At 38.1% G+C, this 14,503-nt stretch overlaps 1 protein-coding gene across 4 annotated transcripts in view; it reads left to right on the forward strand.

The window, feature by feature from the left end:
- Nucleotides 1–14,503, forward strand: part of SORBS2 (sorbin and SH3 domain containing 2) — a 208,821-nt gene that overhangs the window by 127,370 nt on the left and 66,948 nt on the right. For all 4 annotated transcript variants that reach the window (XM_081220854.1, XM_081220851.1, XM_081220852.1 and 1 more), the window contains exon 7: nt 11,229–11,367. In XM_081220854.1, the coding sequence (XP_081076980.1) occupies nt 11,229–11,367 (139 nt within the window). The remainder of the gene's footprint in view (nt 1–11,228; nt 11,368–14,503) is intronic.

The following is a 14,503-nucleotide window of genomic DNA, read 5'->3' on the forward strand; positions in this document are numbered from 1 at the left end:
GTGAAACCACTGACGATTAAAGTCTTGTCGGGGGTAGAGGGGACAAATATTAATAAAAACTTAGATAAGCAGATGACTACATACATTAGAAGGAGATTATGTAAATAAACTAAGCAGCACTGCGCAGGGATGTGGGGAGCAGAGAACATGTTAAATAGGATCGTCAGAGGGTCTTCACGTAGTAGATAGAACAGCTTTGAAGGGGGAAGAACATTCCAGGCAGAGGGAATATCTAGCGTAAAGGCTTTAAGGCTGAAGCACTCTGGGGCTGCTCAAGGACCAGCAAGGGAGTCATAGGTGTGAGGCGTAGGTAAGAGGAAGTCAAGTCAGAGGTAACAGAGGCCAGAGGCCAGATGCTCCTAGAAGCCATTGCAAGGATTTCAACTTTTACTCCCAATATAAATGGGAGTCATTGGGGGATTTTAAGGCTATGGCTGTCATCATTTGACTTATATTCTAACAGAATCATTCTGGCAGCTCAGTGGAGAACAAACTATAGTAGGGCAAGAAAGAGTCGGCAGGCCAGGTAGGTAGGCGGCTATGGCAACAACTTAAGTGAAAAATGGCGGTGGCTCCGAGCAGGGTGGAAACAGTGGAGGTGGTGAGAAATCGAATTCTGAATGTATTTTGAAAGTAGAGTAAATAGGGCTTCCTGATAGATTGCATGTTGGAGGTAAGGGAGAGAGAGGAGTCAAGACTGACTTCAAAGTTTTGCATCTTTGCAACGGGGAAAAATGGAATTTGCCACCCTTTGTCCACTGAGGCTGGATAACTGTGAGTAGCACAGGTCTGTGGAAAGATCAGAGGTCCCATTTGGGACATGGTGAGTTTGAGGTGTCTATGAGACATCCACATGGAGAGGTCCACTATGTAGTTGGATACATGAGTCTGGAGTTCAGGTGAAAGGTCCAGGTTAGAGATCTAAGCCATCGGCTTATAGATGGTTTTGCAGCCATGAGACTGAATGAGATGACCAGAGCATGACTACAGAGAAAAGAGGAGGCCCAAGGACTGAGCCCAAGGGCATCCCAACAGTAAGAGGAGGAATCAGCTAAGGAGATTCAAGGGAGGAGGAAATCCAGGAAAGTGAGGGAAGTATATCAAGGAGAGGTGGTTAACTGCATAAATGCTGCTGACAGTACATGTGTAAGATGAGGTCTGCTAACCTACCACTGACCTAGAAGTGGGGAGGGGAACTTTCTTGTGAGTTTAAGAGAGACTGGGAGGAGAACAATTGGACAATCAGCTCCTTAAGGGGTTATTAATGTAAGATCTTTCATCTAGTTATTCCCCTTCCCTGAGCCTCACTTCCTTCATCTATAAAATGGGGATAATAATAGCATTCATCTCACACTATTGCTGTGGGGTTTGAATAAGACACTGCCTGCTACATAATTATCCCTCACTATGGAGTAACTGTTGTTATTTTAAAATTATCCTTTTTCCAAACTATGCATCTGATTGGGAAAAGGAAATATATTATTTTCAATAGTACGTTTTTTGAATGGGTGGATAAAAGTTTGTTTCATCCAACCAACAGTAGGTTCCGAGATTACAGTGTATAGTCTTTTATAACACTTTCTCAAAAGGTGGCATAAAAGTGTTGTAGTTCTGAGTTTTTTTAATTGTGTCAGAATATTTAACATGAGATCTACCCACTTAGCACATTTTAAAGTGTACAATAGAGTCCCGTTAACTATGGGCGTGATGTTGTACAACAGATCTCTAGAATGTAATCGCGTCGTCTTCTTGCGTAACTGAAACTCCACCTGTGAACAGCAACTCCCATCTCCCGCACCCATGGCAACCACCTTTCCACTCTCTGCCTCTATGAGCTTGACTATTTTAGAGCCCTCATATATGTGGAATCATGCAGTATTTCTTCTTCTGTGACTGGCTTATGTCACTTAGGATAATGCCTTCAAAGTTCATCCGCGTTGTCTCATATAACAGGACTTCCTTCTTTTTCTAAGGCTGAATAATCTTCCATTGTCTGTATATAGCACATATTCTTTATCCATTCAGCCACTGATCGGTGTCTAGACATGTTAGCACATCTTGCCTATTGTGATACACTTTACTTTTGTCTCATTTTCCACCTAATGGCCTTTCACGGTGGTGACCTTTTCGTTTTAAATACTTACATTCCACATTCTTGCAAGTCTCAGTAAATGCCAAGAGCTGTCAGCTACACATCATGAATTAGCCAAATATATGCCCTATTATAAAGAATTATCCTCCCAAGAAATTAGCAGTCCCAAGAAACAAAAATGCTCTACACTGAGAGGTGAAAAGGAAACTTCAGTGTACTGGAAGTTTCATTTACATACTTTTGCTGTTTTCATTAAAGTCTGACCATTAGTGTAAGATGAAAACTGCAGCCTACCATTAGGAATTTTAATTCTCTCTGTATCTGATAATACAACATATTGTTTTATAAGCTGCGTATGTTTTAATTTACCTCCTACAAATTTATAGAGAGAGAGAACACAAAATGAGGTATGTTGCCCTCTGTCACTGTGCGAACAGACATCCTGTTGCTAAAAATGTCACATTGTTCTCAGTGTCAGATAAGTGAATGTCTAAACCAGAAGCTTTGAAAGACAGCAAAATCTACACCCCAGACATTTTCTCTGGCATTTGTTAGTGTTGTGCCCTTTGCTTCAGGAGGATAAACTTGGCCCTTCTATTATGAAATAATGTCATCAAGCATTTGCCAAAGCCTCACTTTCACACTCCTCCGGCACATATGCTGGGGACTCAGAGGGGACTTCGTCTCAGTGTCATGCAGACAAAGGAGAAAACTCATCTCTTTTGCTCCATGGGATCAAGATGTAGAAGTTTTAAGGAAGGCTGAATCATGAATAAATGTCAGCAGTGTGGGATGATAGAAAAGGTGTAGAATACAGAGTATGCTTTCTGGACCAATCCCATCAACACCAGCTCTAATCACTCATGTATTCTATTAGGATGGCCAGCCAATATCTCATGACTTCTTTTTTATGGGTTTGTTATGAGATCAGTTGATCAGATCTATGGCAAATCCTCCACCTGACGTGTGTGTGTGTGTGTGTGTGTGTGTGTGTGTGTGTTTGAATGACTGAACAGTAGAGAATATTTGGGATTCCAGCATGAATTTAGAAATCACCTAGGAGCCCCTCTATAACACCCCCAAATAGAAGCGCAGCCTGCCTCTTCTTGAATACACGTAGGTATGGAGAGCTCAGTTAGTGTAGGAACAGCTAGTCAGGGCTTGGGCAATTCTCAGATCTAAGTATTAGAAAGTATTTCTCATATTGAGGCACTCCGCCTTCCTTAACTTCTGTACTTCATCAACAGGAAGCAAAAGAGATGAAGTTTCTCCCTTTTCATATTACTCTTCTCTCTACCCTGCTCTTTGCTTTGGGCAAAGCATTCCTATGCCTTCCAAGCATTTTACTTTTTAAAAAATGGCTCTCATTTATTAAGAGCTATTACAGCACACAAAATGCTGGACCAGCACTTTACATACATTTTTTCACTTAATTTTCACAGGCTTTAGGAGTTGGGTTTTATTAATGTCTGCATTTTTACACATGAGGAAACTGAGGCCAAGGGAAGGTAGACAGCTTGCCACGTCTGTCTGACTCCAGACCCACAGCTCAACCAGGAGGTTCAAGTGCCTTTAGTTTCTGATATAATCTGACACTTGAACCCCATGTTCTGGCAATGTTCTTAAGATGTGGCACCTTCTCGGAGTCAAAATCATGTTCTTGATCTGAGTAGCACAGTGGAAATATTCACTCCCCTGATCCGGACAACACACTCCATCAATGTGCCCAAAACTGTGTGACCATCTTAGATCACTTGTCACCCAGGTTGTGGGTAGGGACTATAACGCTAAGACCTCTGGTAAAAAGGGTTTTTATTCTGAGGCTACAGGGCAGTTTTGTGTCATCAAAGGCAGGCAGTAAAGCCAGGTCCTAGGGGGCCTGGGGAATGACCAGTTCGCTACTCTCTTTGTCCATCTTAGAGGCCACCCAGTTTCTGTCTCACTTCCCTGCAAGTTGGCCACATTCTCTTAGCTTCTGCCCTCTCATCTCTCCAAGTTGCCTGTGGATTTCCATGACATTCCCTGGCTCTGATTATGCGTGAACTTGCATCTGGGTCTGTGGGGTACACGATTACCTGACTGGGGCATTCAGTATCATTTAATTCAAATGCCCTGGAAAGAGGCAGTGCCTCGTTGACCCAGTTTAGTTCAGTTATTCCCCCTCCTAAACAATAAAATGGGCTTGCCTGGTACAAACACAGCAGCCAGGGACTTCCTCCTCATCCCCTCAAGAGGGCTGTGAGAGAGGGGGGTGATTATCACAGAAGGAGATGGGGTGGTATGTAAAAGTGAACTTTTTTTTTCAAAGAAAGTCTTAAATTGGTTCTTTTAAAGTTACCATGGAAATTGTAAAGCTTAACAGTGATATGGCTAATCATAGAATAAAACCCATTTTAATTAGCCCATCACAAGCCTTCAGCATTTTTCATTATTTTGTCATTTGTTTTCAACTGTCAACTTCAATTATCCTGGTAGTAGTTTAAAGCCAATATAAGGTATGATATCCTTAGGTCTGTAGAAATTTTAGGCCCTTTATCTAATGGGTGAAGAGAAAAAAATAATGAAAATACCATTATGACACCTAATCAGATACAAATAATTTCTTAATATAAAGATTGATTTTTGTATAACTCTCCCCTAGATATTTTTTTCAAGTAAATTACTATCCGCTCTACTGAAAAGTAGAGAACAAAACCTGTCACATCCTTTCACTTGATTTTTAAGACATATTTCATACGTTTCTTGAGAAATGAGGCCTAGAAGTTCAACCACTAAAGACATTCAAGAGGGAAGTGTTAAGATCCCAGACTACAGTGCCATGTCAAGCCAGTTAGAGTCTGAGACAGAAAGAAAAACATTTCCCCCATATACGTATGTTTTTATGTATGTATGTCATTTTTTTCTAGGACATTTCAGCAGTTTAAAAAATATTGAAAAGTTGAAAAGTAAGCATATCAAAAATGAACATTATTTTAAGTTTAAATATTTTACTTTGACCAAAACAGAATTTATTACAATTTTAACTTCATCTTAAATTAGTTAAAAATTGTTTAAGATCATCGTTGGCCAAGGGAAATTTGTCAGGCATGGCTATTATCTCAACTGAAAATGAGATCAGGAAAAAACAGATTTTGAAAATATTATTATTTTATTATAATATTATTGCTTCCATTAAAATCCAGGATACAAATTTTTCCTTTTTCCTCAGTCTTCAATATGACCTGGCATGGCACTGTTCATTATTTACATTTTTGATATTTTGCTCAGTTTGGATTTTTTTTGTATTGACTTTGATTCTTTTTTCATAAGATTGCATTAAAATAGTGTTTATCTCCATGACTTAGTTTTTGTCACTCCGTTCAATTTTGCACCCAAGATAAGTGCCTTGCTCACCTCACCCTCAGCCTGGCCCTGCCAGACTCAGCTCCCTTTCTCTGTACCCCAAGCTCCACTCCAAGCCCATATCCAACTATTCCCCTTCCACCTCCAGATTCTACATTTACTGAGCCAAAAAGCATACGGCCTAAGGGTTTATAACTATAGATATTCTTTGTTTGGTTGCCACTGAGTTAATTTTTAATTTGGCTGCCTTGGGGCAACATGGCCTTTGCCTTCTACCAGTTTCCATCATTCCCTCTTTTTTTTTTTTTTTTTTTAACATCTTTATTGGAGTATAATAGCTTTACAATGGTGGGTTAGTTTCTGCTTTATAACAAAGTGAATCAGCTATACATATACATATATCCCCATATCCCCTCCCTCTTGGGTCTCCCTCCCACCCTCCCTATCCCACCACTCTAGGTGGTCACAAAGCACCTAGCTGATCTCCCTGTGCTATGCGGCTGCTTCCCACTAGCTATCTATTTTACATTTGGTAGTGTATATATGTCCATGCCACTCTCTCACTTTGTCACAGCTTACCCTTCCCCCTCCCTGTATCGGGACAGCAATAAAGATGCAGACGTAGAGATTGGAGCATCATTCCCTCTTATCTAACCCCTAGCCTGATTTGCACATTCTGGATACATTCCTGGCCCAGGGTCAGCACCTGAGTTTGCAATGCCCACATATTAGTATAAAAGTATCACATTTAAAATGTGTGTCTTTAAACAACAACAACAAAAGCTCACTAGATAAGAATAGAATAGAAAAATCTGTCTTTTTATCCAGGGTTGGAGTTTCTTACAAATGTGCTTTCAAGTATCCATGAACCCCTAAAGTTGATGCAAATTTTATGCATACATGAATTTGCGCATTTTTCCTAAGAGAAGGATCAATAGCTCTCAGATTTTTAAGGTATCTGTGGCCAAGAGACCTTTTTATATATTGGATTTTTTAAAACTCTCTAATTAAAATTCTGAGGACAAAAATTAATTATAACTTTTTATGAGATCAATAGCCTGCATGACATCAACTGTTAGGAGGATGATGGCTGGCCAAGAATCACTTAAATCTTTACTAGGCAAGATTTTTAAGTTTATACAGTTTTCTTTAATACATTCCCCATCCTTGTATTAATATCCTATAATACTTTGGCTATCTATGCTACAACTGGCCCCATACTGAACACTCAAAAAAACCTTTATTTTGGAGGTGGGGGTGAGGAGGAAGAAAAAAAATTTGCTTCAGAGTTTCATTCACTCATGTTGAGTGAATTCACTTATCATCATATTTGCCCTGTGTGGCCAGCTATCATGAAGGTGAAAATGGATAGCTATGACATCTTTAATGGGCCATCCACTCTCTTCCTTTTACAGACCACCCCTCCGCCATGTTTAGCCTTGGAGGTATTAAAGCTTTTCTTTCTCCTTCAGTTTCTTTCTCCTTTACCTAAGATTTTAAGCCAACGGTAGTTCTAACCAGCTAGGGCATACTCTAACATCATCAGTGGCTGTTTTTGTTTTTGTTTTTTTTCATTTCATTTTCACACAAAGGTACCACTATTTGCACTGCTAGGATATTTTAAAGTTCAATTCCTTTAGTATTTTATAGTGAAATTAACATAGAGATTCAATGAGTGGAAAGGAAACAAAATTCCCTTTCCATTTAGTTGTTTTTAATTTGATCAGTCTCTAGATCTGAAAATCAGAAAAACATGAGGCAAACTGATTTATATTTGGGGGACATTTTCCAACAAGGAGGCAGTGGGGAGAAATCCGCTATCAGATTTTTCTGGTGAAGGGAAAACTAATTCTGCCAACCAATGAATGGCTTGATATTAATTTGTTGTCACAAGTACAAAAACCAAAACTTTGGAGAAAAAAAAAATTCCATTATACCAACACTCTTAAGCCCTCACCCAAAACTAAAGCTGTGTGAAAACTGGTCTTATTTCCAAAAAACATTTACTGGATTCCTTTTCTGCATGTTTTCATGCTTTTCCTCTACTGTGTGGTTGGCACCTAATTCTTCTGAATATATTTTCTTAGAGTGCTTGCAAATAAAACCGATGCTTTGCCTTCTCTGCCACATTGCAAAAAGAGATGTTTTTATTAATTGGATCATTTATATCTCTTCTCATTATTTTTTCCTCAAACCCAGCTTGGAAACCAGAACTTAACTGCCAATGTGCTGGAGGTAAATGCTTCACAAACACACAGACAAACCCTACCAGAAGCCTCTTCTTCATGCCCTCCTTCTGTGGTACCTTTTAACCCAACCACTTTTTCACCAGATAGTGGCTCCAGCCCAGCATCACTTACCCTGCTACAACCTGCTGATTTGGGGCCTTCACACCTGCAAAGACCCCCGATGTTTTTGCATTGTTTTTATAAACCCCTTCTTCTTGCTCCTGCCTGCCTTATCCACAGCAACGCCACAGGCTCTCTCACTACAGACCTCCCAGGGCGAGCACCCCTCCTGCTCCTCCAGGGAGTACTCCTCAGCCACCCCAGATGAGCTGCAGATAGCTGACTCTGACAAACTGACTGTTCTGAAACACCTTCCCCAACCTTGGGTCAGCAGTCTGCCATGACAGATGGCATCACTTTAACCACCCCAGCCATCATGCATGTAATTATTCTTCTTTCCTATGCTCCATCATTTTTAAACAGATCTCCAAAGACCGAAAGGACCAATTTCTTGTCTGCCATCTGATTTTGCAGCCGAGCATTTTTATTTGCATACATGTTGATTCCATCTAAACCGATTCTGTACAGTCTGTTATGGAAATACATTACATTCATCCTCATAAGCCTATTTTGGGCTAAAAAGGTCAATTATATTCTCTTCATTCATTTTAGAGTCACTTATGTTTACACTGTGTTGCTCTAGCTAATGAGTTGTACAGTGATTTGCCTTAATAAGAAGTTTTCTCAGAAATTTAGATAGGTATACATATAATATGATGATGATTAATAGAGAAAGTCTAAAATTTTAATACAGTATTAAATCCTGGTAGATAACAGTTTACTTCAGAGATTTATATGAATGTGCCCTGTGTGAACTGTTCACATCTCCTTATTTGTCACATACATGATTACTCACTGTATGATGTTAATTCTTCTTGCTCCCCTTTCATTAACAGCTACATCTTTTGAACCCACCTATCCAGCAGGAGTGAAAGATGTAAATAACCTTAATCTACATTGCAGAAACTTAGCCCTAGGATTTTGTTGGAATTATTTTCCCAAGACACCCCAGTATAGAAATTTATGAATATTTATTGTTTTATATATCAATAATTTGTCTTCCATTTAGAGCGATAAATAAATATTTCCCATACATATTTATTTCATCTAAATATATCTACTTGACAAGCAGTCCCTAATAAATGATTTATAAATGCCTAAAGTGTTTCAAAATTTTATGGCGCAGATTTTCTATTGCATATAAAGTATAGATAATAGCTTCAATTTGAAAGGCACATAACTTTAGGCAAAATAAAGGGTATTTTTTTCTAAAACTGATTTCATAATGAAGTTCTAAATATGCATTGTCATAGAGAAAATTTTAGCCGTGCTACATAATTTTTATGTTGCATCAAGGTCATAAATCTGTGAATTTCTTGCCTGAAGAAATATTATAAACTATATGTTTTTCAAGACATTGCAATTACAGAAGACAAAAGATACTTTTTAGTATCTTTACTAAATACTTAATAATACTTTAGATGGGTTTCAGTATTCATTCAACAGCTGGGTATAAAACTTCCCCCTGAAATGTTACATTCAGAGACTAGCTACGGAAGGAACCTCCTTTTCCACGGCTAATACCTCCCCTGCCACTAGTACCTGGAGCGCAACAGGCATGAGCCTCTCCATGTTCTACTATGCTTTCAATAGTTCTTTACTTTTAAAACTCTAAGGAATGCCTTTACCCAAAAATACAAAGCAGTGATAGTGTATTTATTTATGTACTAGCCTATTTAATTTACTGTTTCTAAGACTCTTCAGGAGCCTGAGAAGCATACATGTAGCTTTGTGGAGCCAATTGTAACTGAACTTAGTTTCAAGTAACACTTTAAATTGCACGTACCTTCTCCATGAGATGGTTTTCCTAATAATTATTTCACTATAACAACAAAGTATTTTCTAAAATTCTAGTAGTATTATTTCATTAGTAAAATCCTAATTGATTTAGCATGATGAAAGACTAAATCTATTTGCAGCTTTTGTTTTGTTTAACCCATAACCAATGTTATTGGAACCATCAAAATAGGAGGCAGGGCAACTTTCCTAAGTTTAGTTCCATAGTAACATGATAGTTTTTAATAAGAAGAATTCTCCGACCTTTAACATTAATTATAACAATAATATTTAAATTATATTTACAAAGATCAACAAAACTGGATTTGGGCCAGGAGGCAAAAATAGTCTCGAATAATTCATCACAGATATGTAAGCACTCTGAAGCATTTGGGTAGATCTGTGCATCACACTTATCTGAATGGCCAGTGCTCTAAGGCAGATGACCCTCAAGAGCAGTAGTTCATCATTAAGCACAATCATTGTAATGATACGCTTACTGACTTTAGGACAGATGTGGTATGGCTATAAAGTAATGAAACTAGATTAATTCTACATTATTTGACAACATCTGCTTTAAAGTGAAAAATCATGGAAATGTTCAATTAATTGACTACCTATGTTTCAGGCCTATACGACAGAAGTTTCATTTGTTTTCAAGTAAGCAGATAAAGGTCACAAATTATGGTTCTTTATCTATGTGCACATGTGTGTTTTGTGTGTATTCAGCTGTAAGGTATTTCAACTAAATGCTCTTACTAATGTTTTATCTTATTTGCATGCATTATACAATCTCCACAATGCTCAGTGCTATGTTGTGGACAGACAGGCATGCTTAATAGTGAGCTCAACCTCTCTAACTGAGCTGATTCAATTCAATTAGAATATGTATCTATTGAATATCTACTATCCTATTAGCACCAGGTTGCAAAATATGTTTAAAAAGCATATATACGACCATCTTCAACAAGAATCTTGAAATACCACTGGGGCTATGAAAATACTCAAATATAAAGCAATCAAAACAATAAATTATTAAGGAACCAAAAAGAGGCCTATAACGTGCTAAATGAAACATGAGTAGGAAGAAGCCGGGGGGTTAACACCACTTTCTGATGCTTTGCCAGGTATTTGATTCTTCCAGGATAGATTGCTTCATGACATATATAAATCCAAACAATTGTCCACCTTATGTCAGTCACCTTGCCCTGGAAACCTTGATTTGCTACAGGATATATATCCCTGATTAAGCCTGAGAACTGATCACTTTCCTCTTGTCAAAGAATGTTCTTTTAAAATCCTACACCCAGAGCAGTGTGATTTAAGTCACGACATTAGAGCAGATTCACCCTCCACATTTATTTTATACTGGCTCCTCTGATATCTTTGGACATCACTGTTGGCAGAGCAGTATGCCCACTGGTCAGCTGCTTCCATTCTCCTAATCACCTCCTGTGCCTTCTGACATACAAAGAGAGTGATTTTCAGCGTAAAGGAAGATAGAGAAGACACTGAAAAAAGACATCCCATGCCCTTCTCGACATCAGTTAGTAAATAAATAGTTGACAGCTGATTACTGTCATGTGAATGGAAGCCATTATTGTCATCTAAAGGAGTGATGTTTACAGGGGACCGTGCGCTTTAACAGGATGTCTCTGCACTTTTCTCAGAGCCAGATAACAGTGAATGGAAACTCTGGAGGCACCGTGAGTCCACTGAGTTACTATCAAAGGCCGTTTTCCCCTTCCGCCTACTCGCTACCAGGCTCACTCAATTCAAGCATTATCATGCAGCATGGCCGGTCACTTGGTAAGTCATCTGACAGTCACGATTTTCATGACAATTTCAATATACCAGGTACAAACCAAATGAGAAAAATATAAAGCATCCAAGTAATTTTTGGAAAAGGAAGCAGAAACATTCAATACTCCACTATTTAATGAGCCTCTCCTAGGGGAGGAATCAAAGGCAGAGGATTTAACACTGGAGAAAATAGGGACCCGGCTATTCCAAGACGATGACTGCATCTATATCTGAGTCTGGAGAAGGCTATTAGATATTTGGGGTGATGGGGCAGAAAGAAGAAGATGGCCAGTTGGGGAGAGGAGTGTGCATATATACCAGGAGAACATTCATGTAGTGAATTTCCATGGGTGGCAAATACCATCCATGTTCGAGACAGCCCTTTCTTTTGTGGAAAAGCTTTCATTGTAGAAAATGCTTTTGATATATATAAAGAAGAACTATTTAACAGTTAAAACAGTTTAACAAGGGGATAGGCTGCCTCCCAAAGTAGTAAACTAAACTATTCAAACTGAGACCAGAAGACCACCAGTCAGGGATGTGAGTTCCTTTAAATAATGATGCAGAATTTTATAGAAAGATAGTTCTTAATCCTTTGGGAATTAAGAACTAAATGAAAGATAGAGCTCTTTTCCCCCCCAAGAAAAATGAACATTAGAGCATTCATATAAATTTTTAAACATATGGTTTCATGGGGCTCATGAACTCTTTAAAGCTTCCTGGAAAAGAAGCTGTGCTATATAATGTTAGAAATATTTTTATGCAGCAAAATATATTAGGACAATTTAGAAAATAATGTAATAAATATTTCTTAGTTTTTAAAAATGTAAAAAAACCCAAACAAACAAACATTGAAAAACAACCCAAATCGAACCATCATCTGAATTCAAGCTGAGAAAGGTTCCATGCTGAGCAACTAGAAGGATTGCAGGGCAGCAAGAAACAGGGAAGACGGCGCGGGACCACGTGACCACAACATACCTCTCAGAAAAGCAGACTGATCCTCTGGCCACCACCAACCAGCAGAGAGAAAGAAACTAGAACACAGGGCTTTAACTCCCATGTCCTCGTTGACAGCAGACAGTGCCTTCTCTTCCCCAAAACTGTGTATGGAAAGAAGATGAGGCTATTAGTTTACCCAGGAACACCCAGCCTATGGATTGTGGAACTCAACTTCTATAGCCAACAAAGCCTCTCTAACTATAAGACTTACATGTAGCCATGAGACTCAAAGAAAAGTCTAAATATACTTGCACCTTCTCTAAGGCTGCTCCTGGGATCATCTGTGAATCTTATAATGATGTCCTTTTACAGTATAAGAGAGTAGAACGGCTTTGTGCCAAAATACTGCCCTTATATAATCAGTCCCTGGTGTAGTGTTATAATAGGAGTCCATTATATCTAGATTCTTTATGGAGCTATGCATGATTACACATCTATAGTAAAACTCTACAAATTATCCCAGCCATAATATTTTTCCAAATAATTATTATCAAAGTTGGACTCTGTCCCCTTTGCCTGTCTTAATGAACACAGTCTTGTCCCTCCCACCCCAACAAACAAAATATATAAATACTTAAGTATGGATAGGCTTTTATATTAGAACATATCAATGGGTGGATTTTACATATAAACTATACTACAGAGAAAGAAATTCTGTAGATAAATACTGAACAAATTCCAATTGGCCAGTGCTGAGATAGGTCCTGAGGAATATACACAAATCTATTCTGCCTTAGAGGAACTTTATAAAGTTGAGGACAAAGCTGCAAAAATGAGAGTTAGTGGACCATATAAGAGCATAATAAAATAAAGGGTTAACTTGTAAGCTATAAGTTCATAGAATCTTATGACCACATATGAAGAGAGTTAACACTGTTTGTTTAGGCTAGGCCTTTGCAAATACTCAGTGCTCAAAAAGTGTTTGATAGAAATACTAGCATCATGGTTGCCCACTCAAATCCTTTCTGTAATTAAATGGAAAACCAGAGTCAAATATCACTTTGCGTCTTAATTCAGAGTTGCTTGGAAAAGATACTACTTTTACATACAGTGGCACGTAAAGCAGTTTTATTCCTAGCCTTATTCATTCTTCATCAGAAATGGATTGAAAATGCTTTTCTGTTGCAAACTAAAACACAGTCATAGTAACAGCAGTTACAAATATTATAATGGATATGAGTTTACAAAGGTCTTATCTCTACTTATCCTTATAATGATGAGTTAAATTTTTTAAAAATCTTATGAAATTGTGTATAAATTTGCTACAAAACAGTCATATCTTTTTAGATGTCTATATCTATATTTATATCTATACCTATACGTAATCAATGACTGCTGCCCTGACACAAGGACTTTTCCATATGCACATAAAAAGAGACCTGACTAACAGATCTGACAAACCATGGCCAAGAGTCATTCTTGGTCAGCAAAATTTTGAAATTTATTGTAGAAAAACAGGAGGTCATATTATCAACTGTACTAAACACATGATAATGTAGATTTTCATAAACACCTGTAAACTCTAAGTGGAATATAGAGTACACCTATGTCCTCTCTGTTTCTTATGAAAGTATACCAAAAATTAACGAAGATGGCATGAAGAGCACGATACATCTCAGTCACAATGTATGCTTAGGGCAATTTTCACATCCAAGGGGTGAGAAGTCATGGTTTTTGCTACTTTAAAGTAAAAGCGAAGCTACTTTAGTTTAGTGGCCATCATGGAGTCTTAAATAAAGGTTAATATTAATAGCTTACGATCATTTCTCTACCCATAAGCCTTCACATCCAAGTATGTTTGGATGTGAAGATTTCCTTATGTGGTTTTTGTTTTCACTTTATTTTTATAAAATCACTGTCATAGACTCAATAGTCATATTTTTCATCCTAAAAGTACACTTTACTACTTTAAGAAAATGGTAGTCAGCAGTTTCACCAAAATAATAGTAACGTAAATGATGACCTGAAGGAAATGACTAAACTTGTCTCAGCTTCTGCCCCCTCATGTATAAAATGGACCCCTCACCCAAGATTACTAGAAGGATAAAATGAAGTAATGCATGTACAATGCTTTCTTAACACAGTGGCTGCCACGTGGCCGCATGGTCTTTCAACAAATATTATTCTTCCCCTTCCCCTC

Source organism: Mesoplodon bidens (assembly GCF_964165515.1).
Source record: "Mesoplodon bidens genome assembly, chromosome: 20".
Taxonomy (NCBI): domain Eukaryota; kingdom Metazoa; phylum Chordata; class Mammalia; order Artiodactyla; family Ziphiidae; genus Mesoplodon; species Mesoplodon bidens.